This window comes from Orcinus orca, chromosome 6, assembly GCF_937001465.1.
Source record: "Orcinus orca chromosome 6, mOrcOrc1.1, whole genome shotgun sequence".
NCBI classification, from domain to species: Eukaryota; Metazoa; Chordata; class Mammalia; order Artiodactyla; family Delphinidae; genus Orcinus; species Orcinus orca.
In genome coordinates, this window is record NC_064564.1 from 31,663,839 (window position 1) to 31,687,702 (window position 23,864).

General features: G+C 38.1%; 1 protein-coding gene across 7 annotated transcripts in view; it reads left to right on the plus strand.

The window, feature by feature from the left end:
• The window catches only part of WNK2 (WNK lysine deficient protein kinase 2), a 158,248-nt gene that overhangs the window by 131,408 nt on the left and 2,976 nt on the right, over positions 1-23,864 (plus strand). For all 7 annotated transcript variants that reach the window (XM_033413628.2, XM_033413630.2, XM_033413632.2 and 4 more), the window contains one exon: positions 23,672-23,783. In XM_033413628.2, coding sequence (XP_033269519.1) covers positions 23,672-23,783 — 112 coding nt within the window. The remainder of the gene's footprint in view (positions 1-23,671; positions 23,784-23,864) is intronic.

Genomic DNA, 23,864 nt, shown 5'->3' on the forward strand with positions numbered 1-23,864 from the left:
TCCCCTATGATCTTTTACTTCAAAAAGTTTCAAACATACAAAAGATTGAAAATTCTTTAGTGAACTCTCAGGTACCTTCTACCTATGAGCTATGATTGACATTTTGCTGTTACATATTTATCACCCATGTCTACATCCCTTGAGGGTAAGGTTTCCATTATGGATTTAATTTCTTTTACAGTTTTAGTACCATTTGGGTTTTCTATTTCTTCTTTCTGTTAAATACTGCTTTTCTAACAATTTGATACACCTCTAAATTTATCTGAGTTTTCCAATTAATTGGTATAAAGTTGTTTATAATATTTTCTCTTCACAGTTTGCAGGATTTGCAGTGATGTCTTGTTTTTCATTCTGATATTGGTGATTTCTCTGAATTTATATATTTTATTCGCCTTTTCAAAGAGCTCATCACTTTGATCGTAATTCTTTATTGTATATTTCATTAGCTTCTTCCTTTTATTATTTCTTCTCTTCTATCTTTGGGTTACTTTTTTGTTCTAGAAAGTTTCTTGAGATGTGTAGTGCATTGATTTTGAGCCTTTCTTCTTTTATAATACAGACATTCAGGCTATAAAATTCCTTCTAGTGGTATTAGCTGCATTCCAAAGGTTTTGATATGTAGCATTTTCTTTAACCTCTGATCAAAATATTTTATAATTTCCATGGTGATTTGAGGTAATATAGTTATTAATTTCCTCATGAGCTTTTTGATAGTGGTTTTCTGGGGATTTTTTAAGCCTAATTGCACTGTGATAAGAGAACAGATTTTGTGTGTTTCCAGTTCTTTAAAACTTGCTGGGACTGGATTTTTGACCCAAGCTGTCAGCCACTGCTCCACAGGTGCTTGAGGTCATCCTCTTTCATTCCCTTTCACGTCCACACTCCCAATCTGAACTTTTGTTCCTCTTCTGTAGTAACCTCCTGACACTGCACCTCTATGAGTTTAACTCTTCAAATCTATTCTCCATTATTCTGGGACAGAACTGAGAATTCATAACACAGTCCCAAGGCCCTGCAGGTTCTGCACCTCAAGCCCTGGGCAGGCTAGCCTCTACTCTTCTGTCCAGACTCTACCACATCAGCTCTCAGTATCTGTGCTGGGCCAGGCCCTGTCGGTCAGCTCTGCTAATTCTGTTGTTCAGACGTCTGGGATTCTTTTTTTTTTTTTTTTTTTTTGCGGTACGCGGGCCTCTCACTGTTGTGGCCTCTCCTGTTGCGGAGGACAGGCTCCGGACGCGCAGGCTCAGCGGCCATGGCTCACAGGCCCAGCCATTCCACGGCATGTGGTATCTTCCCAGACTGGGGCACGAACCAGTGTCCCCTGCATCGGCAGGCGGACTCTCAACCACTGCGCCACCAGGGAAGCCCTGGGATTCTTAATAAGGTGTGTTTTTTTTTTTTAAACTATTCACCACTATCCATTTCTAGAACTTTTTTATTATCCCAAACAGAAACTACTCAATAAGAAATAACTCTCCAGTCCCTCTTTCTGGTAACTCTGGTAACCTCTATTCTACTATGAATTTGACTTCTCTTGGTACCTCATATAAGTGGAATCATACAATATTTGCCCTTTTGTCACTGTCTTACCGTAATGCTTTCAAGCTTCAATTTTTTAAAATTGTGGTAGAATACACATAACATAAAATTTAACATCTTAACCATTTTTAAGTCTATACAGTTCAGTTGTATTAATTGCATTCATATTGTTGTCCAACCTTCACCACCATCCATCTCCAATTTTTTCATTTTGCAAAACTGAAACTCTATACCCAATGAAAAATAACTGCCTGTATATATATGCTCCCCTTCCCCCAGGCCCTTGGCAACTACCATTCTACTTTCTGTCTCTATGAATTTGACTTCTCTAGGTACCTCATATAAGTGGAATCATACAGTATGTGTCTATAACTGGTTTATGTCACTTAGCATAATGTCTTTAAGTTTCATCCATGTTATAGTGTATGTCAGAATTTCCTTCCTTTTTATTTACTTATTTTTATTACTATTTTTTTCATCTTTATTGGAGTATAATTGCTTTACAATGTTGTGTTAGTTACTGCTGTACAGCAAAGTGAATCAGCTATATGTATACATGTATCCCCATATCTCCTCCCTCTTGAGCCTCCCTCCCACCTTCCCTATCCCACCCCTGTAGGTCGTCACAAAGCATCGAGCTGATCTCCCTGTGCTATGCAGCAGCTTCCCACTAGTCATCCATTTTATATTTGGTAGTGTATATAAGTCAGTGCTACTCTCTCACTTTGTCCCAGATTCTCCTTCCCCCACTGTGTCCTCAAGTCTGTTCTCTATATCTGTGTCTTTATTCCTGCCCTGCCACTACGTTCATCAGTACTGGTTTTTTAGATTCCATATATATGCGTTAGCATACGGTATTTGTTTTTCTCTTTCTGACTTACTTCACTCTGTGTGACAGACTCTAGGTCCATCCACCTCATTACAAATAACTCAATTTCGTTCCTTTTATGGCTGAGTAATATTCCATTGTATGTATGTGCCACATCTTCTTTATCCATTCATCTGTTGATGGACACTTAGGTTGCTTCCATGTCCTGGCTATTGTAAATAGAGCTGCAATGAACATTTTGGTACATGACTGTTTTTGAATTATGGTTTTCTCAGGGTATATGCCCAGTAGTGGGATTGCTGGGTCATATGGTAGTTCTATTTGTAGTTTTTTAAGGAACCTCCATACTGTTCTCCATAGTGGCTGTACCAATTCACATTCCCACCAACAGTGCAAGAGTGTTCCCTTTTCTCCACACCCTCTCCAGCATTTATAGTTTGTAGATTTTTTGATGATGACCATTCTGACTGGTGTGAGGTGACACCATGATTTTGATTTGCATTTCTCTAATGATTAGTGATGCTGAGCATCTTTTCATATGTTTGTTGGCAATCCGTATATCTTCTTTGGAGAAATGACTATTTAGGTCTTCTGCCCATTTTTGGATTGGGTGGTTTGTTTTTTTGATATTGAGCTGCATGAGCTGCTTGTAAATTTTGGAGATTAATCCTTTGTCAGTTGCTTCATTTGCAAATATCTTCTCCCATTCTGAGGGTTGTCTTTTGGTCTTGTTTATGGTTTCCTTTGCTGTGCAAAAGCTTTTAAGTTTCATTAGGTCCCATTTGTTTTGGTTGTTGTTGTTGTTTTTGTTTTTTTTGTGGTACACAGACCTCTCAGTGTTGTGGCCTCTCCCATTGCGGAGCACAGGCTCCGGACACTCAGGCTCAGCGGCCATGGCTCACAGGCCCAGCTGCTCTGCGGCATGTGGGATCTTCCCAGACTGGGGCACGAACCCGTGTCCCCTGCATCGGCAGGTGGACTCTCAACCACTGCGCTGCCAGGGAAGCCCCATTTGTTTATTTTTGTTTTTATTTTCATTACTTTAGGAGGTTGGTCAAAAAGGATCTTGCTGTGATTTATGTCATAGAGTGTTCTGCCTGTTTTCCTCTAAGAGTTTGATAGTGTCTGGCCTTACATTTAGGTCTTTAATCCATTTTGAGTTTATTTTTTTGTATGGTGTTAGGAAGTGTTCTAATGTCATTCTTTTACATGTAGCTGTCCAGTTTTCCCAGCACCACTTACTGAAGAGGCTGTCTTTTCTCCATTGTATATTCTTCCCTCCTTTGTCAAAGATAAAGTGACCATATGTGTGTGGGTTTATCTCTGGGCTTTCTATCCTGTTCCATTGATCTATATCTCTGTTTTTGTTCCAGTACCATACTGTCTTGATTACTGTAGCTTTGTAGTATAGTCTGAAGTCAGGGAGCCTGGATTCCTCCAGCTCTGTCTTTCTTTCTCAAGATTGCTTTGACTATTCGGGGTCTTTCGTGTTTCCATACAAATTGTAAAATTTCTTGTTCTACTTCTGTGAAAAATGCCACTGGTAATTTGATAGGGGTTGCATTGAATCTGTAGATTGCTTTGGGTAGTAGAGTCATTTTCACAATGTTGATTCTTCCAATCCAAGAACATGGTATATCTCTGCATCTGTTTGTATCATCTTTTTAAAAAATTAATTAATTAATTTTTTAACATGTTTATTGGAGTATAATTGCTTTACAATGGTGTTTTAGTTTCTGCTTTATAACAAAGTGAATCAGCTATAGATATACATATATCCCCATTTCTCCTCCCTCTTGCATTTCCCTCCCAGCCCCCCATCCCACCCCTCTAGGTGGACTGTTAGTATCATCTTTGATTTCTTTCATCAGTGTCTTGAAAGACTTTCCTTCCTTTTAAATGCTGAGTCATAGTCCGTTGTACGTACATACCACATTTTGTTTTATCCGTTCATCCGTTGATGACACTTGGGTTGCTTCTACCTTTTAACTGTTGTGCATAATGCTACTATGAACATGGGTATATAGATATCTCTTTGAGTCTTTGCTTTCAGTTCTTTAGGGTATACACCCAGAAGTGGAATCACTAGATCATATGGTAATTCTAGTTTTAATTTTTTGAGGAATCACCGAACTACTTTCCAGAGCAGCTGCACCATTTTACATCCCCACCAACAGTACACAAGGGCTCCAGTTTCTCCACATCCTCTCTAATACTTTCTATTTTCTGATTTTTTTCATGGTAGCCATCTTGATAGGTGTGAGGTAGTTTGCATTTCCCTAATGATCAGTGATGTTGAGCATCTTTTCATGAGCTTATTGGCCATTTCTATGTCTTCTTTGGAAAAATAATTCAAGCCTTTTGCCTATTTTTTAAATATAAACAACAGAAATTTATTTCTCACAGTCCTGGAGGCTGGACGTCTGACATGAGGATGTCAGCATGCAAGGGTGAGGGCCTCTTCCAGGTTGCAGACTTCTCATTGTATCCTCACATGGTGGAAGGGGTTTTTGCCCATTTTTTCACTGAGTTGTTTCTTTTTTTGTTGTTGAGTTGGAGGAATTCTCTCTATATTCTGGATATTAATCGCTTTTCAGATATGTGATTTCCAAAAATAATTCCCATTCTGTGAGTTACCTTTTTACTCGGTTGATAATGTCTTTTGATGCATAAAGCTTTTTCATTTTTATGAATTCCAGTTTATTTTTTCTTTCGTTGCGTATGTCATTGGATTTGGCAATGATTTATTGCCAAATCCAATGTTATAAAGCTTTCCCCCCATATTTCCTTCTAAGTGCTCTCTAAAGATGCTAAGAGTTTAATGATTGTAGCTCTTATGTTTAGGCCTTTTATCCATTTTGAGTTAATTTTTATATATGGTGTTTGGTAAGGGACCATGTTTATTCTTTTGCATGTTGATATCTAGTTGTCCCAGCAGTATTTTTTGAAAAAAACTGTCCTTTTCCCATTGAATGGTCTCAGCACCCTTTTTGAAAATCAATTGGTCATATATGCAAAGGTTTATTTCTGGATTTTGGTTTCTATTCTATTACGTTGGTGTACAGTCTGTCATGTTGCTAATATTACACTGTTTTGATTTCTGTAGCTTTGCAGTAAGTTCTGAAGTCAAGAAGTATGAGTCTTCCAACTTTGTTCTTTTTTAGGACCGTTTTGCTTATTGGGATCCCTTGAGAATCCAAACGAGTTTTAGGATGAGTTTTTCTATTTTTTGAAAAAATGCCATTGAGACTTTGATAGGTATGCATCAAATCTCTATAGATTGGCTTTGGGTGGTATTGACATATTAACAATATTAAGTCTTCAAATCCACAAACATGGGATGTCTTCCCATTTACTTATGTCTTCTTTAATTTCTTTTGGCAATGTTTTGCAGTTTTCAGTGTGTAAGTCTTTCAACTCCTTAGTTTAATTATTCCTAACTATTTTATTCTTTTTTGTGCTTAAATGTAATTGTTTTCTTAATTTTCTTTTCAGATTGTTCATTGCTAGTGTATAAAAATACAACTGGGACTTCCCTGGCAGTCCAGTGGTTAAAACTCCATGCTTCCAATGCAGAGGATGCAGGTTTGATCCCTGGTTGGAGAACTAGGATCCCACATGCCACGTGGAGCAGCCAAAAAAAAAAAAAAAAAGCCACTGATTTTGATGTGTTGATTTTCTACTCTGCAACTTTGCTGAATTCATAAATTAGTTCTAGCAGTTTGTGTGTGTGTGTGTGTGTGTGTGTGTGTGTGTGTGTGTGTGTGTTCTTTAGGGTTATCTGCATATAAGAAATGTTATTCTGAACAGAGATACTTTTACTTCTTCCTTTCCAATTTGGGTGCCTTTTATTTCCTTTTCTTGCCTAATTTCTCTGGGTAGAACTTCAAGTACTATATTGAATAGAAATGGAAAAAGTGGGCATCTCTGTCTTGATCTTAAAGGAAAAATGTTCAGTCTTTCACCATTGAGTGTGATGTTAACAAGGGTTTTTTCATATATGGCCTTTACCATACTGAGAAAATTCTATTTTATTTCTAGTATGTTGAGTGCTGTTGTCATGAAAGAGTGTTGGATTTTGTCAACTGGTTTTTCTGCATTAATTAAGATGATCATATTTTTTAACTCTTCATTCTATTTTTTTTACATCTTTATTGGAGTATAATTGCTTTACAATGGTGTGTTAGTTTCTGCTTTATAACAAAGTGAATCAGTTATACATATACATATGTTCCCATATCTCTTGCCTCTTGCGTCTCTCTCCCTCCCACCCTCCCTATCCCACCCCTCTAGCTGGTCACAAAGCACTGAGTTGATCTCCCTGTGCTATGCGGCTGCTTCCCACTAGCTATCTATTTTACGTTTGGTAGTGTATATATGTCCATGCCACTCTCTCACTTTGTCACAGCTTACCCTTCCCCCTCCCCATATCCTCAAGTCCATTCTCTGGTAGGTCTGTGTCTTTATTCCCGTCTTACCCTAGGTTCTTCATGACATTTTTTTTTTCTTAGATTCCATATATATGTGTTAGCATACGGTATTTGTCTTTCTTTTTCTGACTTACTTCACTCTGTATGACAGACTCTAGGTCTATCCACCTCATTACAAATAGCTCAATTTCGTTTCTTTTTATGGCTGAGTAATATTCCATTGTATATATGTGCCACATCTTCTTTATCCATTCATCCGATGATGGACACTTAGGTTGTTTCCATCTCCTGGCTATTGTAAATAGAGCTGCAATGAACATTTTGGTACATGACTCTTTTTGAATTATGGTTTTCTTAACTCTTCATTCCATTAATGGTGTGTTACATTGATTGATTTTCATATATTAAACCATCTTTTCAGGGTTGCACCTGGTCATGGTGTATACTCCTTCTAATATGCTATTGAATCCAGTTTGCTAATGTTTTAGTGAAGATTTCTACATCAGTATTTATCACAGGTATTTGTAATTTTTTTTTCTTATGATGTCTTTATCTGGCTTTGATACCAGAGTGATGCTCGCTACATAGAATGAGTTAGGAAGTGTTCCCACCTCTTCAACTTTTTGGAAGAGTTTGAGAAATATTGGTGTTAATTCTTCTTTAAATGGTACAATTCACCATGGAAGCCATCTGGTCCTGGGCTTTTCTTTGTTGAGAGGTTTTTTATTAATAATTCAATCTCACTACTTGTTATAGGTCTATTCATATTTTCTATTTCCTCTTGAGTCAGTTTTGGAAGTTTGTGTGTTTCTAGGAATTTGTCTATTTCATCTGAGTTATCCAGTTTGGTAGCTAAAGACTTTGCCAATTTTTGATCTTTTTAAAACACCAACTTTTGGTTTTGTTGATTTTCCTTTATTGTTTTTCTATTTTGTATTTTGTTTATCTCAGTTTATTATGGTATACAGTTAAGTTATTGGCTTAAGATCTTTCTTCTTTTTTAGTGTAGACATGTGCAGTTATAAATTTCCCTCTGGACACTTCTTTTGCTATATGTAATAAATTTTAATATGTTGTGTTTTCCTTTTCATTTGTTCTAAGGTGTTTTCTGATTTCCCTGTGACTACGTCTTTGGCTGTTTGGTTGTTTGAGTGCATTGTTTACTTTCTACATATATGCCAGTTTTCTAGTTTAAATTTTTTTTTTATTTCATTCATTGTGTTAGGAAAGATACTTTGTATCATTTTAATCTTTTAAAATTGTTTTGTGGACTAACATATGGCCTGTTTTGGAGAATGTTCCCTGTGCACTTTAAAAGAATGTGTCTTTGTTTTGTGCCACCCTCAGCCTATCAGTAGTGATGCTATCAGCTAGAAATGTCTGGGAGCACTCACCTGGGCCTGGGTTCCCCTTTCAGAACCAGTCATATGGCTGGACCAACCCTTGTGGTTCTTAATATGATTGCAAGATTCTTCAGCAATAACCATCAGTAAACTGTGGAAAGGACAAGGTTTATTACTTACAGGTCTGGAGGGGAGGGTTACATGACACACCTGGGACTACATAGTGAGGTGGCAAGGAGGGAGAGAGAAAGAGAGAGGGTGAGAGAAACAGACAGGCAGGCCTGGGGTTCTGCTTTTATTGGAGTTTCACTAGTTCATTCCTTATTTGTGAACTTAAAATGTAAGAGTGGGAATTAAAGTGCAAGAAGAAAAGAAAAAGGCAAATAGCCAAATGGTCAGTTATTTAAAATCAATCAGAGATCTCTAAATTACAGGAGCTCGGGTGGGGGTGGGTGAAGGGGATGGTAGGTCTTTATCTAGTTGTGTGGCTGGCAGTGTTATTATTTGAGATGGCTTCTTTGAAGTGGGTGCCTCAGGAAATCAAAGCTTAAGTCAGGCACTTGCATTACAAAAAAAAAAAAGAAAGAAAAGCTACTTGTCAGGGCTTACACTGCAGAATTCTGCTCTCATTGGGTGAAATGTTTTGTAAATGTTTGTTAAGCCTAATGGGCTTGTGATGTTCAGGTTCTCTCCTTACTTATCTTGTATCTGGTTGTCCTATCCTTCATTGAAAGTGAAGTATTAAAGTCTGCAACTATATTGCTATGATTTATGTCAAAGAGTGTTCTGCCTATGTTTTCCTCTAGGAGATTTATGGTTTTTAGTCTTATTTAAGTCATTAATTCATTTTGAGTTTATTTTTATATACGGTATTAGAGAATGTTCTAATTTTATTCTTTTACAGGTAGCTGTCCAGTTTGCCCAGGACCACTTATTGAAGAGACTATCTTTTCTCCATTATATGTTTTTGCCTCCTTTCTGCTAGATTAATTGACTATAGGTGTGTAGGTTTATTTGTGGATGTCCTATCCTATTCCATCGATCTATATTTCTGTTTTTGAGCCAGTACCATACTGTTTTGATGACTGTAGTTTTGTAGTATAGTCTGAAGTCAGGGAGCCTGATTCCTCCAGCTCCATTTTTCTTTCTCAAGATTGCTTCAGCTAATCAGGGTCTTTTGTGTTTCCATGCACATTTTTAAATTTTTTGTTCTAGCTCTGTGAAAAATGCCACTGGTAGTTTGATAGGGATTGCACAGAATCTGTAGATTGCCTTGGGCAGTATAGTCATTTTGACAATATTGATTCTTCCCATCCAAGAACATGGTATATCTTTCTATCTGTTTGTGTCATCTTTGATTTCTTTCATCAGTGTCTTATAGTTTTCGGAGTACAGGTCTTTTGTCTCCTTACATAGGTTTATTCCTAGGTATTTTATTCTTTTTGATGTGATGGCAAATGGGATTGTTTCCTTAATTTCTCTTTCTGATCTTTCATTGTTAGTGTATAGAAATGCAACAGATTTCTTTGTATTCATTTTGTATCCTACAAATTTACCAGAATCATTGACGAGCTCTAGTAGTTTTCTGGTAGCACCTTTAGGATTTTCTATGTATAGTATCATGTCATCTCCAAACAGTGACAGTTTTACTTCCTCTCTTCCAATATGGAGACCTTTGATTTCTTTTCTTCTCTGATTGCTGTGGCTAGGACTTCCAAAACTATGTTGAATAAAAGTGGCGAGAGTGGACATCCTTGTCTTGTTCTTCATCTTTGAGGAAATACTTTCAGTTTTTCACCATTGAGAATGATGTTGGCTGTGGGTTTGTCATATATGGCCTTTATTATGTTGAGGTAGGTGCCCTCTATTCCCACTTTCTGGAGAGGTTTTATCATAAGTGGGTGTTGAATTTTGTCAAAAGCTTTTTCTGCATCTATTGAGATGATCATATGGTTTTTATTCTTTAATATGTTAATGTGGTGTATCACACTGATTGATTTGCAGATATTGAAAAGTTCTTGCATCCCTGGGATAAATGCTACTTGATCATGGTGTATGATCCTTTTAATGTGTTGTTGGATTTGGTTTGCTAGTATTTTGTTGAGGGTTTTTGCATCTGTATTCATCAGTGATACTGTTCTGTACTTTTCTTTTTTTGTAATATCTTTGTCTGGTTTTGGTATCAGGGTGATGGTGGCCTCAGAGAATGAGTTTAGAAGTGTTCCTTACTCTGTGACTTTTTGGAATAGTTTCGGGATAGGTGTTCACTCTTCTCTAAATGTTTGAAAGAATTCACCTATGAAGCCCTCTGGTCCTGGACTTTTGTTTGTTTGGAGTTTTTTAAATCACAGATTCAATTTCAGTACTTGTAATTGGTCTGTTCGTATGTTCAGTTGCTTCCAGGTTCAGTCTTGGGAGATTGTACCTTTCTAAGAATTTGTCCATTTCTTTTAGGTTGTAGTAGTAGTAGTAGTCTGTTATGGTCCTTTTTATTTCTGTGGTATTGGTTGTAACTTCTCCTTTTTCATTTCTAATTTCATTTCTAATTTTATTTGATTTGGGCTTTCTCCCTTTTATTCTTGATGAGTCTTGCTAAAGTTTTATCAATTTTCTTTATCTTTTCAAAGAACCAGGCTTTAGTTTCATTGATCTTTTCTATTGTTTTCTTTGTCTCTGTTTCATTTATTTCTGCTCTGATCTTTATGATTTCTTTCCTTCTACTAACTTTGGGTTTTGTTCTTTTTTCTCTAGTTGCTTTAGGTGTAACTTTACGTTGTTTATTTTAGATTTTTCTTATTTCCTGAGGTAACCTTGTATCTCTATAAACTTCTCTCTTAGAACTGCTTTTGCTATGTCCCATAGGTTTCAGATGGTCATGATTCTGTTTTCATTTAGCTCTAGGTATTTTTTGATTTCCCCTTTGCTTTCTTCAGTAGTCCATTGGTTATTTAGTAACATATTGTTTAGCCTCCATGTGTTTGTATTTTTTGCAGTTTTTTTTCTTGTAGTTGATTTCTAATCTCATAGCGTTGTGGTTGGAAAAGATGCTTGAAATGATTTCAGTTTTCTTAAATTTAGCAAGGGTTGTTTTGTGGCCCAGGATGTCATCTATCCTGGAGAATGTTCCATGTGCACTTGAGAGGAATGTGTATTCTGCTGCTTTTGGATGGAATGTTCTGTAAATATCAATTAAGTCCATTTGGTCTAATGTGTCATTTAAGGCCTGTGTTTCCTTATTGATTGTCTGTCCGGATGATCTGCCCATTGATGAAAGTGGGGTGTTAAAGTCACCAGCTATTATTGTGTTACTGTCAATTTTTTCTTTTATGGATGTTAGCATTTCCCTTATATACTGAAGTGCTCCTATGTTAGGTGCATATATGTTAACAACTGTTATATCTTCTTGGCTTGATCCCTTGATCATTATGTATTGTCCTTCCTTGTCTTTTGTAACAGTCTTTATTTTAAAGTCTATTTTGTCTCATATGAGTATTGATACTCCAGCTTTCTTTTCATTTACATTTGCATGGAATACTTTTTTCCATCCCCTCACTTTTAGTCTGTATGTGTCTCTATAGCTTAAGTGGGTCTCTCATAAACAACATATATACAGGTCTTATTTTTGTATCCATTCAGCCAGTCTGTATCTTTCGGTTGGAGCATTTAATCCTTTTACATTTAAGGTAATTATCAATACATATGTTCTTATTGCCCTTTTATTAATTGTTTTGGGTTTGGTTTTGTAGGTCTTTTTCTTCCTTTCCTACGTTTTTCTCTTCTCTTGTGATTTGATGACTCTGTGTACTGTTGTATTTGGATTCCTTTTTCTTATGTGTGTGTATATCTATTATACATTTTTGGTTTGTGGTTACCATGAGGTTTTGATACAGCAGTATACACACACACACACACATATACGTACACACACACAATTGTTTTCAGTTGCTGAGCTCTTAATTTCAAATGTATTTCAAATATCCTGCATTTGTACTCTCTTCCTCTCACAATTATGGGTTTAGATATCCTATTTGTGTGTGGATGATTTCTTACCTTTACTGTATGTTTGCCTTTCCTGGTGAGCTTTCCCATTTTGTAATTTTCTTGTTTCCAGTTGTGGCCTTTTCTTTTCCACCTAGAGAAGTTCCTTTAGCATTTGTTGTGAAACTGGTTTGGTGGTGCTGAATTCTTTTACCTGTTGCTTGTCTGTAAAGCTTTATATTTCTCCGTTGAATCTGAATGAGCACCTTGCTGGGTCGAATATTCTTTCCCTTTCTTCATTTAAATGTATCGTGCCACTCCCTTTTGGCCTGTAGAGTTTCTGCTGAAAAAATCAACTGATAAAAAAAAAAAAAAATCAACTGATAACCGTAAGGGAATTCCCTTGTACATTATTTGTTGCTTATTCCTTGTTGCTTTTAATATTTTCTCTTTGTCTTTAATGTTTGTCAATTTGATTACTGTGTCTTGGCATGTTCCTGCTTTGGTTAATCCTGCCTGGGACTCTCTGCATTTCCTGGACTTAAGTGAGTGTTTTCTTTCTCACGTTAGGGAATTTTTCAGCTATTATCTCTTCAAATATTTTCTCAGGCCCTTTCTCTCTCTCCTCTCCTTTTGGGACCCCTATAATGTGAATGTTGGTGAATTTAATTTTGTCCCAGAGGTCTCTTAAACTGTCTTCATTTCTTTTCATTCTTCTTTCTTTATTCTGTTCTGCAGCAGTGATTTCCCACTTTCTGTCTTCCAGCTCACTTATTCGTTCTTCTGCATCATTTATTCTGCTATTGATTCCTTCTGGTATATTTTTCATTTCAATTATTGTATTCTTCAACTCTGGTTGTTCTCTATATTTTCTAATTCTTTATTAAAAATTTCTTTTATTTTCTCACACTGTGCATCCATTCTTTTTCTGAGATCTTGGATCATCTTTACTATCATTATGCTGAATTCTTTCTCTGGTAGATTGCCTGTCTCTACTTTGCTTAGTTGTTCTTTGGGGTTTTATCTTGTTTGTTTGTCTGGAACAAATTCCTGCATTTGCAGACTCAGTTCTGCAGGCTGCCTGATTGTAGTAGTCTTGTTTCTGGTGTCTGCCCCGGTGGGTGAGGCTGGTATAGATGCTTGTGCAGGTCTCCTAGTGGGAGGGTCTGGTGCCTGCCTACTGGTGGGTGGAGCTGGATCTTGGCCCTTTGGTGGGCCGATGGGCAGAACCGTGTCAAGGGATGTGTCTAGAGGTGGCTGTGGGCTCAAGAAGTCTTTAGGCAGCCTGTCTGCTGATGGGTAGGGCTGTTGTTTGGCCTGAGGCGTCCCAGTACTGGAGACTACAGGCTGTTGGGTGGGGCCAGGTCTTGGTGCTGATGACCCAAGCAAGATATCTGCCTCCTTGAGAGTTCACGTAGCTGCACACTCCCTGAAATCTCCACCACCCATGTCCACATCCCAAGGGAGAGCCACAGCCACAACCCCCTCCCCAGGAGATCCTCCAAGACCAGCAGGTAGGTCCAGCCTAGGCTCCTGTGAAGTCACTGCCTTTGCCCTGGGTCCCAGTACATGCGAGACCTTGTGTGCACCCTCCAAGAGTGGAGTCTCCGCTTCCCCTAGTCCTGTGGAGCTCCTGCAATCAAGCCTTCCTGGCCTTCAAAGCCAAATGTCTCTGAGGCTCCTCCCTCTGATGTCAGACCCCCAGCTGGGGAACCAAACGTGGAGCTCAGAACTCTAACTCCTGTGGGAGAACTTCTGCAATATAATAGTTCTCCAGTTGGTGGATCGCCCACCCAGGGTAATGGGATTTGATTATATTGTGAGTGTGCCCCTCCTACCATCTTGTTGTGGTTCCTTCTTTATATCTTTGGATGTAGAATATCTCTTTTGGCAGCTTCCAGTCTTTGTTATCGATGGCTGTTCAGCAGTTAGTTGTGGTTTTGTTGTGAGGTAAGCCCAAGCTCCTTCCACTGTACCATCTTGGATCAGCTCTCAGGAGTTTATTTTCCCATCATTTCACTTTCTTTTTCTTTTTTTAAAGAATTTTTAATTGAAATACAGTTGATTTAAACTATTTTATTAGTTTCACGTGTACAACATAGTTATTCAGTATTTTTATAGATGTACATCATTAAAGTTATTATAAAATGTTGGCTGTATTCCCTGTGCTGTATAATATATCCTCGTAGCTTATTTATTTTATACCTATTAGTTTGTACCTCTTAATCCCCTACCACTATCTTGCCCCTCCCTCCCTCCAGCTTCCCACTGGTAACCACTAGTTTGTTTTCTATATATCTGTGAATCTATATGTTTTGTTATATTCGTTTATTTTCTTTTTTAGATTCCACATATAACTGATCATATACAATATTTTTCTTTCTCTGATTTATTTCACTAAGCATAATACTCTCCAGGTCCATCCATGTTGATGCAAATGGCAAAATTTCATTTTTTATGGCTGAGTAATATTCCATTATATATGTAACCCACATTTTCTTTATCCATTCATCTGTTGCTTAGGTTGTTTCCATATCTTGGCTATTGTACATGAAGCTGCTGTGATCACTGTGATCACTGTATCTTTTCAAATTAGTGTTTTCATTTTCTATGGATATATACCCAGGAAAGTAATTGCTGGATCATATGGTGGTTCTATTTTCAGTTTTTTGAAGAACCTCCATAATGTTTTCCATAGTGGCTGCAATTTGCATTCCCATCCACAGGGTACTAGGGTAACCTTTTCTCCATATCCTTGCCAACATTTGTTATTGGTGGTCTTTTTGATGATAGCTATTCTGACAGGTGTGAGGTGATACTTCATTGTGGTTTTGATTTACATTTCTCTGATTACCAATGTTGAGAATCTTTTCATGTGCCCTTTGGCCATGTGTATGTCTTCTTTGAGAAATATCTATTCAAGTCTTCTGCCCATTTTTTAACCAGGTTATTTGTTTTTTTGATATTGAATTATATGAGCTGTTTATGTATTTTGGATATTAACCCCTTATCAGTCATATCATTTGCAAATTTTTTCTCACTTTCGATAATAGGTTGTCTTTTCTTTTTGCCAAAGGTTTCTTTAGCTGTGCAAAAGCTTTTAAGTTTAATTAGATCCCATGTTTGTTTTTGCTTTTGTTTCATTTGCCTTAGGAGACAGAGCCAAAAAAATATTCCTTTGATTTATGTCAAAGAGTGTTCTGCCTAAATTTTCCTCAAGTAGTTTTATGGGTTTCAGTCTTATTTAAGATATTAATTCATTTCGAGTTTATTTTTTTATATGGTGTTAGAGAATGTTCTAATTTTATTCTTTTACATGTAGTTGTCCAGTTTTCCCAGCACCACTTACTGAAGAGACTACCTTTTCCCCATTGTATATTCTTGCCTCCTTTGTTGTAGATTAATTGACCATAAGTTTATGGGTTTTGGGAGGGGCTGTTCATTCTGTTCCATTATGTATGTTTCTGTTTTTGTGTCAGTACCATGCTCTTTTGATTACTGTACCTATGTAGTATAATGTGAAGTTGGGGAGTGTGATACCTCCAGCTTTGTTCTTTTTTCTCAAGATTGGTTTGGTAATTGGGAGCCTTTTTGGTTCCATATAAATTTTAGGATTATTTGTTCTAGTTTTGTGGAAAATGTCATGGGTAATTTGATAGGGATTGAATTAAATCTGTAGATTGCTTTGGGTAGTATGGCCATTTTAACAGTATTAATTCTTCCAATCCAGGAACATGGAATATCTTTTCTATTTGTTTGTATCATCTTAAATATCCTTCGTCAATGTTTTAGAGTCTTCAGGTTATAGATCTTTCACCTCCTTGGTTAAGTTTATTCCTAGGTATTTTATTCTCTTTGATGCAATTTTAAATGCGATTGTTTTATTGTTTTCTCTTTCTGATAGTTGATTATTAGTGTTTAGAAAACCAATAGATTTCTGTATGTCAATCTTGTATCCTGCAACTTTACTGAATTCATTTATTAGTTTTCATAGTTTTTTGATGGAACTTCAGAATTTTCTGAGTATAACATCATGTCATCTGCAAATAGTGACATTTTTACTTCTTCCTTTCCAATTTGGATGCCTTTTATTTCTTTTTCTTGTCTGACTGCTGTGGCTAGGACTTCCAGTACTACTTCTCAGTGGCGAGAGTGGGCATCCTTGTTTTGTTCCTGATTTTAGCGGAAAAGTTTTGGCTTTTCACTGTTGAGTGTGATGTTAGCTGTGGGTTTGTCATAAATGGCCTTTATTATGTTGAAATATGTTTCCTCTATACCAACTTTGATGCAAGTCTTTATCATGAATGGAAGTTGAATTTTGTCAAATGCTTTTTCTGTGTCTATTGAAATGATAATGTGATTTTTATCCTTCCTTTTGTTAATGTGGTGTATCACACTGATTGACTTGTGGATATTGAACTGTCCTTGAATCTGTGGAATAAATGCCACTTGATCATGGTGTATTATCCTTTTTATATATTATTGAATTTGGTTTGCCAATATTTTTTGAGGAGTTTTGCATCTATATTCATCACAGATATTGACTAGTAATTTTCTTTTCTCTGTAATGTCTTTTTCTAGATTTGGTATCAGTGTAATGGTGGCCTCGTAGAATGAATTTGGGGGTGTTCCCTCCTCTTCGTTTTGTTGGAATAGTTTGTTACACTAGGTATTAGCTCTTCTGTAACAATAGTTTGTTACACTAGGTATTAGCTCTTCACTAGGTATTACTTGTGCTAACTTGGGCTTTGTTCTTTTTCTAATTCATTTAGATGGAGGATACGTTGTTTATCTGAGATTTTTCTTGTATGCTTAGGTATGCATGTATTATTATAATCTTCCCTCTTATATTTACTTCTGCTGCGTCCTGTAGATTGTGCAAAGTTGCGGTTTTTTTCATTTGTCTCATTTTTTTCTGATTTGCTCTTTGATTTTTTCATTCATCCATTGTTTCTTTTATTAACATGTCATTTAGTCTCCATGTGTTTGTGTTTTTCCCATTTTTCTTCCAGTACTTGGTTTCTAGTTTCATACTGTTGTGGTTGAAAAAAAAAGCTTGATGTAATTTCAGTTCTCTTCTATTTATTGAGACTTGTTTTTTGGCCTGGCATGTGATCTATCCTAGAGAACATTCCATGTGCACTTGAAAAGAATGTGTATTCTGCTGTTTTTGGATGGAATGTCCTGTATATATTTATTAAGTCCAATTTGTCTAATGTGTCATTTAAGACCAATATTTCATTATAGTCTCCAACTATTATTCTATTATTGTCAGTTTCTCCTTTTTATGTCTGTTAATATTTGCTTTCCATATTTAGTTGCACCTATATGAAGTGCATACATATTAATAAATGTATATTGTCTTCTTGTATTGATCACATATCATTATATAATATCCTTCTTTGTCTTTTTTGTAGACTTTTTTTTTAAAGTCTAATTTGCAAGATATTAGTATTGCTACCAGCTCTCTTGTTGTTTTCATTTCCATGAAATAGCTCCTTCCATCCCTTCACTTTTAGTCTGTGTGTCTTTGATTCTAAAGAGAGTCTCTTGCACATAGATGGGTCTTGTTTTTTATCCAGTCATCCACTCTGTGTCATTTGATTGGAACATTTAGTCCATTGACATTTAAAGTAATTCTATATAGGTATGTACTTAACTGCCATTTGTTACTTGTTTTCTGGTTGTTTTTGTCGTTCTATATTCTTTTCTTCTTCTTTTAGTTTCTTCCCTTGTGGTTTGATTATTTTCTTTATCAAATCATGGCATGCTTGTGCTACTTTCTCCCTATTTTTGTGTATCTATTGTAGGATTTTGATTTGTGGTTACCTTGGGTTTCATATATGTTGACCTATGTATCTGCTTGTTTTAAACTGGTAGTTATTTAAGTTCAAACACATTCTAAAGGATCTACATTTTTTACTCCCCTCCCATACATTTTGTGTATTTGATGTCATATTTTACATCTTCATGTTTATCCCTTAACTGTTGATTGTAGTTATAGTTTATTTTCCAATTTTTGTCTTTTAATCTTTGTACTAGCTTATGTTAAGTGACTGATCCACAGCCTTTGCTATATATTTGCCTTTACTTGTGGGGTTTTTCCTTTCCTATAAATCCTTACATCTTGTTGTAGCCTTTTTTTTCCCACTTGGAGAAGACCATTTAAGACTTCTTTCAGGGTTAGTTTAAGTATTGATGACTCTTTTAGTTATTTCTTATTTGAGAAGTTCTTTATCTCACTTCTAATTCTGAATGATAATCTTGCTGGGTAGATTGTCCTAGGTTGTAGATTCTTCCCTTTGAGCACTATAAATATGTCATGCCATTCCCTTCTGGCCTGCAAAGTTTGTGCAGAAAAATCAGCTGATAGACTTATGGGTGTTCCTTTGTACGTGATTCTTTGCTTTTCTCTTGCTACCTTTAAATTCTCTCCTTATCTCTAACTTTTACCATTTTAATTATGATACATCTTGGTCTGTGTCTCTTTCAGTTCATCTTGTTTGGGATACTCTGTGTACCTGGGTATCTGTTTCCTTCTCCAGGTTCAGGAAGTTTTCAGCCATAATTTCATCAAATACATTTTCAACTCTCTTCTCCTTCTGGAACCCTTATAATGTGAATGTTAGCATGGTTGATGTTGTCTCAGAGGTCCCTTAAACTGTTCTCATATTTAAAAAATTTGTTTCTCTTTTTACTGTTTTGATTGGGTGATTTCCATTATTCTATCTTCCAGATCACTTATGCATTCTTCTCTATTACGTATTACCATCTGTTAATTCCTTCTAGTGTGTTTTTCATTTTAGTTATTTCATTCTTCAGTTCTGACTGGTTTTTATATTTTCTAGTTCCGTGTTAAAATTCTCTCTGTCATCATCTATTCTTTTCCCTAGTTCAGTTAGTATTCTTATTACAATGCTTTGAACTCTTTATCTGGTAAATTTTCTCTCTTTCATTAGTAGTTTTTTCTTTGTTTTTTCGTTTTAAAGACATTCCTTTGTCTTCTCATTTCGCTTAATGTTTTTTATCTCTATAAAATTAGGTGAAACAGTTACCTATCTCAGTCTTGAAGGGTTGTACTTGTGTGGGAGCATCTCTGTGCAGTCTGCATGTGTTCAGTAGTTTCGGTGCGAGAGCTGGATCTGAAGTGAGCATGGGTCATGTCTTCCCCCAGGATATGCTGTCTGGTATCAACTTGGTGGGTGGTGGGGCTGGGGATGGAGGGGCTAGAGCCAGAGCCATGTGTGAGCTGAAGCTTCTTCTATGCTGAGTGGTCATCACTACCCTATCAGGGGTGGGGTCTCATCCCAAGGTGCTGAAGCAGGGGTGGGGTCCGAGCTGGCTCCTTTCCCTCTAAGTGTGCTCTCTCCCCTCTCCCAGCAATGGCACTTTTGCTCCAGGGGGCACAGTGCTGGAGCAAAAGGGCTGCAGTGGGCACCTGGTGTGGGCCAGGGTGTACACTGGGACAGTCCCAGAATGCTAGTCAGCTCCATACAGCTCCTGATCTGCTGCCTCTGTGAGTGCCAGCAAAGGCTGCCCTTGCCCCATTTGTATGCAGTGTTGGGTCTGAGTCAGTTCCATCCCCAACTGCACACTTTCCTCAGCAATGGCAGCCTTCAACCTGGTGGGAAGCTCTTCAGAGGTAGATGAGCTGGATGCATGCTAGGTGGTTTAATGAAACCATCCGGAATTCTGGGGCAGTTTTAATCTCCATTCTATGCCTCATTCCTGGGAGTAAGCAAGCTTGTGTCACGAGCCAGATCTAGGTTTCTCACAGCCCTCCTCGAAGTCCTATTAGTTTTCAAACCAGTAAGAAGACTTGTCTCCTTCTGGAACCCCTGTAATGTGAATGTCAGCATGTTGGATGCCAGGGCTGGGGTACCCAATATGTGGTTCAAACCACTCAGTCCCCGGGGAGGATCTCCTAGTGGTGATATCCCCCTCCTCTTCTGTGGGCCTGGGTCCCAACCTGATAGCTCTTTTCCCTTCTTATCTGACTCGTGTGGATCTTTCTTTTACAGCTTTTGTTTTAGAAGAATATTTCTGTCCATTTCCAGTTTGTTTTCAGAGAGAATTGCTCCACTTTATGGATGTATTTTTGATGTGTTCTTGGGGGGAAGTGAGCTCAGCACCTTCCTACTCTGCCATCTTTTTTTTTTTTTTACGGTACGCGGGCCTCTCACTGTTGTGGCCTCTCCCGTTGTGGAGCACAGGCTCCGGACGCGCAGGCTCAGCGGCCATGGCTCACGGGCCTAGCCGCTCCGCGGCATGTGGGATCTTGCCGGACTGGGGCACGAATCCGCGTCCCCTGCATAGGCAGGCGGACTCTCAACCACTGCGCCACCTGGGAAGCCCCTACTCTGCCATCTTGATCTCCTCTCCTCCATCCTTTTACTTTCAACCTCTTTGTGTGTTTGTATCTAAAGTGTGTGTTTTGTAGATAGCATACAGATTAATTATGCTTTTTTATCCACTCTGCCAATCTTTGCCTATTAATTGGAGAGTTCAATCCATTTACATTTAAAGTAATTATGGTTAATAAAGGACTTCTGCTGGTTTAACTATTTTTTTTTCTGTATGTCCTACAGGTTTTTATCCCCTCCCCCCCCCTTTTTTTTACTTTTCTGCATACGTTTTTATTATTTTCTTATTGGTTAACTTAGAGATTACAATTAAAATCTTAACCTTATAACAGCCTAGTTTGAGTAATACCAACTTTGTTTCAACACTCTCCTCATATATGTCTCCATCCCTCCTCCTTTGTGTTGTTTTTGCACAGATTGCATCTTTATACATTGTGTGCCCATTCACATAGATTTATAATTATTATCTAATGCATTTGCCTTTTAAATCATATAGGGGAAAAAAGGAATTAAAACCAAAAGTACAATAGTGTTGGCTTACGTATTTAGCTGTCTAGTTGCTTTCTTTCTTTGGTCTCATGGCTTTGAGTTACTGTCTATTATCCTTTCATTTCAGCCTGAAATGAAAGTTCTTCTTTTAGCATTTCTTGTGGGGCATATCTTTTAGTAACAACCTGCCTTAGTTTTTGTTTATCCAGAAGTCTTAATTTCTCCTTCATTGTGAAGGTTCATTTTGCTGGATGTAGAATCTTGGTTGACAGTCTTTTCTTTCTCTACTTCAAGTGTTTTTTCCTGTCCTTCACTTTCTCTTCTCCCTGATAGGCTCTGTATACTTTTCTTTTCTTCATTCTTTTTTTTTTTTATTCTTTCTGTTTCTCAGACTTGATAAGTTCAATTCTGTGGTCTCAAGTTTGCTGATTCTTTATTCTTCCTGCTCAAATCTGCTTTTGAGATTCTCTAGTGGAATTTTAATTTCAGTTATTATACCTTTTAGCTCTAATATTTCAGCTCTAATATTTGGTTCCTTTTATAACTTCTGTCACTTTATTGATATTCTCATGTTGTTGAGGAATCATTTTCCTGGTTTTCTTTTTGTCCATGGTTTCCTTTAACTCTTTGAACATATTTAAAGCAGTTGATTTAAAGTCTTTATTTATTTATTTATTTTTATTTATTTTTTTGCGTTATGTGGGCCTCTCACTGTCGTGGCCTCTCTCGTTGCGGAGCACAGGCTCCGGACATGCTGGCTCAGCGGCCATGGCTCACGGGCCTAGCCGCTCCGCGGCATGTGGGATCTTCCCGGACCGGGGCACGACCCCGTGTCCCCTGCATCGGCAGGCGGACTCTCAACCACTGCGCCACCAGGGAAGCCCTAAAGTCTTTATTTTGTAAGTGCAATGTTTAGACTTCTTCAGGGACATTTTCTGTTAATGAATTTTCCCTCTGTATGGATTATACTTTTCATTTTCTTTGTAAAGATTTTGTGATTTCTTGCTGAAAACTGGACATCTGAATATTATAAGTGATAACTCTGGAAAACAGATTCTCCCCTTCCCCAGCATTTGCTGGTTTTGTTTGCTGAAGCCTTAGCTAGTGGTTACTTTCTTTTTTCAAATTATATTCCATTATAGGTTATTACAAGATATTGGGTGTAATTCCCTGTGTTATACAGTAAATCCTTTTTGCTTATCTATTTTATGTATAGTTTGTTAATACTTCTAATTTGTCCCTTCCCAAGAATTTCTTGATTTTTCTAGGTCTTTAATAGTTCCACCTACATTTTAGAAACAGCTTGTATATTCCTACAAAATAGCCTTATGGGACTTTGATTCCAATTGTATTTCATCTGTTAAGCATCTGGGTAAGATTTGACACATTAACAGTAGTGAGTCTTTCTATAAACATGGCATTGCTTTGTTTATGTCTTTTTAATTTTCTCTCAGCAAAGTTTTATAGTTTTCAGTGTAAAGGTGTTACACAACTTTCATTCAATTTACCCTGAGATAGTTGATATTTTGAAACGTGGTTGTAAATTTTATTGCTTTAAAATTTCCCTTTACAGTTATATGTTGGTAGTATATAGAAATATGGTTGTTTTCTGTTCCTTGTAGCCTGCAATCTTGCTAAATGTGCTTTTTAGTTCTAGAAATTGGTTTGTCTACTCTTTTGGGTTTTCTCCATACACGATCTTGTCATCTGCAAATAAGGATGGTTTCCCTTTTTCTTTTCTAGTCTGTGCCCCTTATTCCTTTTCTTTTATTGGCTGGAACTTTCCACACAGTGTTGGCCAGGGACAGGGGGATCCTTGGGTGAAGTACATTTGGCATTTCACCGTCGGCACAGGGTTGGCTGTGGGTTCTGCAGAGGCCCTTCCAGATGGAGGAGGCACCCTCCAGCTTCAGCAGCTGTGCTTTCCATGAAGCAGGGTGGAACTCCTCAGACACTCTCCCTGCATCTGTGGGGAGCATCACATGGAATTCTCTCTTGGGATGTAACTGTGGTGAGATGCGGTGATTTCTACTGGGACATCATTGCATTCCTGGGGCAAACCTCACTTGGCTCTGATGTTTTATCTTTTTTTATAGTTGCTTGGTTAGATCTGCCAACATTTTGTCTAGACAGTTTGAAGGCTGTTGGGCCCTACTCTGTTTTCTTGCAGTAGCCTCATCAGGTTTCTGCATCACGGCCATGCTGGCCTCACCAGCCGTCACAGCTCATTTCCCAGTCCTTGTGCTGCTTCTCCTGTGGGGTTAAACCTGAGGTGCAGAGAGCAGAAGGGCTGCCCTGCCACTGACTCCGGATCTCTGGGCACGCAACCCTGCACAGCTCCCAGCTGTTCTGGTCCTGCCATAATGGCACTGACCAATCAAGCAGGAGGCCTTGGGTTGGGGTGTGTGGTCCCCTTAGTGCGACTTCAGGGTTCATGTCCTGCGGGGTCTGCTTTGAAGCCCACTCTGGCCTGTGGACAGTCGGGGCGTGTGGCCCAGAGGTGGGCAGGCTGCAGCTCTGTGGAAGGAGGGAGGGACGGTGGCTGCCTCCCAGCTGCGTACTTCCACTCTGGCATCAGCCATTAAAGGTGCCCCATGGCAGGTCCTGAGACCACCCTCTCCTGAGGATGGAGAAACTGTGGGGACCCCCAAGGCCACTGAGGGAGGCTAGCTGATTGAAGCCACGTTTCTTGTCTTGTAGATGAACACGTCTCGAACAGCAGTGGGGATGCCATGTCTGGCCCCGGCACCCAGCCCTCTACCCACCGCGGTCATTCCTGGAGCTGCTTCAGCCCAGCCTGTGCCCATGCCAGGTACTGCTCTCTCCTGCCTCCCAGCCCCGCCCTACGCACTGCCTTTGGGCCAGTATGGAAGCCTGATCCCAGCTCCAGTGT